General features: G+C 40.0%; 1 protein-coding gene across 2 annotated transcripts in view; it reads right to left on the reverse strand.

The window, feature by feature from the left end:
• Positions 1–3,262: 3,262 nt before the first annotated feature.
• Positions 3,263–5,995, reverse strand: part of Plek2 (pleckstrin 2) — a 21,934-nt gene continuing 19,201 nt past the window's right edge. Inside the window, exons 8-9 of one of the 2 annotated variants that reach the window (XM_021179494.2) lie at positions 4,875–4,953; positions 3,263–3,858 (exon numbers count right to left, since the gene is read on the reverse strand). In XM_021179494.2, the coding sequence (XP_021035153.1) occupies positions 3,731–3,858; positions 4,875–4,953 (207 nt within the window). In that variant the 3' untranslated portion in view covers positions 3,263–3,730. The remainder of the gene's footprint in view (positions 3,859–4,874; positions 4,954–5,995) is intronic. The other variant, XM_021179495.2, reaches the window with a different exon arrangement.

Raw genomic sequence — 5,995 nt, forward strand, 5'->3', positions numbered from 1 at the left:
TTGTAGGCTTCTTCCTTCTTGTCACTAGTTAAAGCCAATCTGAATGCTCAGACCCTAATTATCTTCATATGGTAGAACTCATTGGGCAAGTGACTAAATGACTTATGCAGGAACAGACTTTCCAAAGGAATGTTAGAGAAGAAATTAGGAATTTGACCCCCTAGTAGAGAAAAACCTTGAAATCAATTAAAGATTTATGTGCCTGTTAACTTATTTGAAAGCAGTGATAACTTGTGTGAGAAGTCATCACACTCAGTCCCTTTGGTTTATTCTAAGCTACTTACCTTGAATTCATAATTCAAGGGGTATTTTAACGTGCTGCTGCTTTGATGTAGTTATTTTGAGCAGCATCACCCAACTGAAGGGGACAGTTTCCTCTATCTGGTAGGTGCTACCTAAGTCTTGAGTTCTGTGTATGTGTGTGTGTGTGTGTATGTATATATACATACATGGTTTTATATATATATATATATATCAAAAAAACACACATGATGTGATTTAACACAATTTTTAATCCCATTTTTACCTTCTCAAACTAGCTACTTTAAAGGTTAATGTGCAAAATAATTTTTTCAAATAACACATAAAGTTACAGCTCCAATATCACATGTAGAAAGTCTTTTAGTTTGGCATGCTTATCTTAGGATACGTATACTATTTATTATCTGTAAGCAAACTTGAAACTAAGTCAGTCCAGGACTAGACATCATGGGAAGAGTTCTAGAGTTGGGTACAGAAGCACATGCTGATGGCTCCAGTACTTGGAAAGTTGAGGAGGGAAAATCCCTTGAGTCAAGAATTGCTGATCAGCCTGGACAACCATTGCTGGAAATTAGAATGTTGAGAGATGTTTTATGCCATTTATGAAAGTTCTTTTGTTTAATCTACTGGTCTAACCTTGTGTGACCCATTTCTGAGGAGCCATGCTTGCTAGTCTGCATACCATGTGGCTAGTATTTAGGGACTCTGAATGTACTCCAGATTGGCTGACTACAGTAGTGGTTCTCAACCTTCCTAATGCTGGGGCCTTTCAATACAGGTCTTCACATTGTGGTGACCCCCAACCATAAAGTTATTTTTGTTACTACTTCATAACTTTAATTTTGCTACTATTATGAATCATAATATAAATATCTGGTTTTTTGATGGTCTAGAACAACCCCTGAAAACCACAGGTCATGCATCAAGAAGCAAGTTTAGGACCAGGTATGGTAGTCCATGCCTTTAGTCCCATCATAGACAGTGGCAGTTGGATCTCTGAGTTCAAGGCATAGCTGGTCTATATATATCAAGTTACAGGTCACCCAAGACTGCATAGTGAGACCCTGTCTCAAAAAATTTTTTCAAGTTTATAAAAGGACATGAAGATGTTATCAAAGCTGCAATAGTAACTGTAATCTCAGATAATTCAGAGACAGAATACACATATTCTAAGGATTTAGAAATATATGGGATCAATCCCCATTACCACAGAAGAAAAAATGTATTATCAAGTATAGCAAGTGCCCTTTTCCTAGGGACTGCTTGCTGAAAAGTTTTATATTTAAGAGAACAGCTTAGTCAGGTTGGTGGTATATATCTTTAATTCCAGTACTTGGGAGGCTAGCCTAGTTTTCAAAGCAAGTTCCATCGCTGTTACACAGAGAAACCCTGTCTCAAAAAAAAAAAAAAAAAAAAAAATTAAGCCAGCCATGGTAGAGCACACCATAAATCAGAGCAGTCTCAAGACTGGGTCTACAAAGCAAGTTCCAAATCAGCCAGGCTACACAGAGAGACCCTGTCTCAAAGAATTAGAAATAGCTTAATCTGTCTGAGTTTTGTTGCTAGGTTCTACAGTTGTGTAAAATTCTGACTAGCCTGGGAGATCAGTACTGCAGTGATACTGTGATGAAAAGAACTAACTAGGACATTAAGCCAGGCAGACTCACCCAGCCGTGAGACTGAACAGTGTAAACAACACACACAACGCCCACCCAAGCCTTCTCATTAAAAATGCTAACAGTTCTATTTTCCTTCTGCCATCGATTACGGTCATATGGTCCTTAATTTACACAACAAAATGAATAGTACTTTGTGACTCCTTACAGTGATTTGAAACTAACTAAAACGAAACATTGAAACTGCTTCTTTTTTAAATTAGTTTTATAACCAAACATAACCAATTCTCATGAATATGTTCCAAGTTTTGGGGGGTTTATTTGGTTGATTGGTTCAGGTTCTTAACTGGAGCTCTAGAGATGTGCTGATCTTTGGGCCACTACTTAGCTGTAGTACACCAGCCCATTTTTTTTTTTTTTTTACATCGAGAACAATTAAAATGAGTAGGCATGACAAAAAGCTGGGTCTAGACCTTGCCAGCTCCACTGCTTTGTCTCAAGCCAATGCTCATCTGTTTTAGAACCCTTGAGAATCCTCTCACTCATAGCTATGTGAAGCAGGAAGCTATCAAGCCAAATGTAGTTTTTAATTCAGATAAGCACCTGTCAACATTCTGAAAGTAACGCTAGGTACATTAAACCTGGAAAGATGCCAAATGAAAAACCGGTGCTTGAAAAGGCAGCCTCTTACAAAGTAAGGAGTGAAGGGAGAAACAGACATGTTCTCGGGATTCTGGACACGGGATCAGATATTCCAGACGTTAAGAGGAAGTCTATTTTAAGAGAAGTTTTTAACTTAGACACTTTAGAAATATCCACTCCCCTTAAATGTAAGTCATGTATTTTATCTATTAAAGTCCAAGCCATTGTCCTTGGCAAGAATCCTGGCCATCACTGCCAGATCACTGTATACATTTAATAAAAAATATTTATAAAAACACTGTATGATACAGACTTGTCACTTTAACCCCCAACTGGGGATGTGCTTAACTTGAGCTAATGTTCATTTTTAGACCAAAGTTTTATGCCTTGAGTTAACTTTTGTCATTTGTATCTGTCGTTTGCAGAGCTGAGGCTCCACATCTTTCTAAATGTCCATTTTATATATAAAAAAAAGCTGTACTTCTGCCTTTTAAAAAATATCTGTGACAGATTTCAAGAGTATGACATCTGCAACTTGTGATACCTACTGTCTTACAGTACAAGACAAACAGTATCCTCTGAACAGTCATCTGTTTGTCAGCATCTCCGCTTTAAAGTGAGAAACATCATCCTGGTGACAGATCACCTGAAATTCCTCCACAGCCAGCTTCCGTGATACATAGGGCCTCACAGGTTAGAAACCTGTGCGAACCAGAGAACTAACTACAAGAACCATAATAGCCAGAGACTGATGTCATTCTTTATTAATCCCGGAGATACTGAGTTGTTGAAATCAGTTGAGAGAGTCTTGAGACTAGAGTATTTAATACAGCAAAACCGGAGTTAGTGTTCCAACAGAGAAAGAGGTACTATTGTCCCCAAAGGCACAGATTTCTGTCCTGAAGAGCAAAGTCAAGATGCTGTCCACCTAACAGCTGGTCCATCTTTTAAAGTTGGTCATAGGAAGGCAGAAGGAAATCGCATCCCCGCTGTCATCTGAGGAGCCACTTTGGGCAGTCTCACTGCAAAGCTGTGCAACATTTACAATGATAAAGTCTTTTTTTTTTTTTTTTTTTTTTTAACAGTACCAAGAATTGAACTCAGGTCCTCCACCACTGAGCCACATCCCCAGCCCGGTATCTTGTACTCCAGTTCTCCAGGAAGTCTTTATCTGTATCCAATGATGAGAACCCTGGTCCTGCTCCTTTAGATCACGTTAGCTTCTTGATAGCTTCAATCCATTCTGCTCGCTCAGCCTTGCTGCTGGCCTGGATGTAATAGTGTGTGTCATCCTTTGTAATCACTTTGAAGAGATTTCCTTGGACATTCCCTTTAACTCCTACACAGGGGAGAGGAAAAGTATTGAATATCCATGTCAACTTCCAGCTTGTATTTCCACTCCCTATAGCCATAAGGTCTGCCAGGGGTTATTCTAAAAGTTTGCAGCTTGCTTGCTTGCCCCTGTGCTACTCATAGACCTACAGTTTCACATCAAAGAATCTCCTAAATGTATGTTTTAAAGAAGCACATAATTTGATGTTTACTTTGGATCGGTTTTGAACTTCAATTTCTATACCCACAAGTCAGAAATGTTGCTACTTTCCTACCATAGCTGGAGATTGTAAAATCAGTACAAACAGAAAATGAAGGCATTCTTTAACATGAAAACACTGTGTCCCTTAGCTGTAACTTAGATGGACGTTTACAGGCCATCAGCACAGAAACTGAGAGTAAAGAATGTCAAAAGAAAGCCGGGCGTTGGTGGCACACGCCTTTAATCCCAGCACTCGGGAGGCAGAGGCAGGCGGATTTCTGAGTTCGAGGCCAGCCTGGTCTACAGAGTGAGTTCCAGGACAGCCAGGGCTACACAGAGAAACCCTGTCTCGAAAAACCAAAAAAAAAAAAAAAAAAAGAATGTCAAAAGAAAGGATTGTTCTGTTGATTCTTGAAACAGCAAGAACATCCCATATAACCTTTTACTTAATTTTTTTTAAGAATTTGATGAGAATGACATTCTTTTTTTTTTTAAAAAGATTTATTTATTTATTGAATGCTTTAAGTACACTGTAGCTGTCTTCAGACACTCCAGAACTGGGTGCCAGATCTCGTTACAGATGGTTGTGAGCCACCATGTGGTTGCTGGGATTTGAACTCAGGACCTTCGGAAGAGCAGTCAGTGCTCTTAACCGCTGAGCCATCTCTCCAACCCCTTACTTAATTTTTTAAATTGGCTTCAAAAATGACATCATTGACTCACTGAGAAGAGTCCTGCTCAGGGTTTCCTTCCAAGGCCATCAATAACATGCAGATGGTGGCCCCAGAGATCTTTAAGCCAGAGCAGAAGTTGTAGCTTACCAGTAGGAACACCATTATCCTCCAGAGCAGACACAAGGGAACCACGAAGAGAAAACCCACCTACTGGCCTGTTCTCTTCCTGTGGAGGAAGAGACTAGTCAGTAATTTCATGAACACACACACACACAAAGACCCATCCTCCAATAACTGATCTGTAAGCCTTGTAGAGCCACTTCAAATTATCTATAATAAAGGAGGCTGAACTTGGGCATCTTGCCCAAGTAACTTAAACCAGTGAGGCAGTTTGGGCCTCTTCATGACCAGTAGCAGCAGTGCCATTAAGTTACCAACATTCTGTAGACTGATCCAACATTCTACCAGAAGCACTCACTGGCTTCCTTAACCTTTGTCAATAGGTGATGACATTCCTGCACATTGGACGTTTGTTATGTAAGTCTTTAGTTATGTGCTTGGTATGAAACAAGGCTGGGTTTATGGTATCTGGATGGTTAAAGAGCAACTTGACACACCAGGAGCCTCAGCCCTTGGTCCCTTCTTTTAATAATACTAAATGGTGGCTTCAGCAAACAAAGGCTAAAGCAGTTACTAACAATGCAGAGGTTTTCACTTAGATACCAGAGAAGGGAAACAACACAAAGAAGGGATCCAGCACAGTGGGAGTCTACAACAGGCAGTCTCAACCAGAGACTGAATAGGCCTTGAGAAATAGATCCTGGGTACTGACATGGATTTAGCCCAGCAGTAGGAAGCACAAAGGCAAAGAAAACATGAGAGTAGATTAATAGCAAAAGGCCCTGGACTCATCAAGGGCACAAAGTAGTTGAGGTTAGACTAAGAGTTAAATGCAAATCCTGTGCTCATACATTTTATATCTTCATTGCTTTAAATGGGATTTGTGTGGCTGGGAATGTAGCTCAGTTAGCATGCTTGTTTAGCCTATACAGAACTTTGAGTTCAATCCAGGGTGGTGGCACATGCCTGTAATCTCAACACTCAAAACCATCCTTGGTGACATAGTTTGAAGCTACCCTGAGCTACATGATATACTGTCTTTTAAAAAAATTTAAGCCAGGCGGTAGTGGCACACGCCTTTAATCCCAGCACTTGGAAGGCAGAGGCAGGTAGATTTCTGAGTTTGAGGCCAGCCTGGTCTACAAAGT

Source organism: Mus caroli, chromosome 12 (genome assembly GCF_900094665.2).
Source record: "Mus caroli chromosome 12, CAROLI_EIJ_v1.1, whole genome shotgun sequence".
In the NCBI taxonomy this organism is placed as follows: domain Eukaryota; kingdom Metazoa; phylum Chordata; class Mammalia; order Rodentia; family Muridae; genus Mus; species Mus caroli.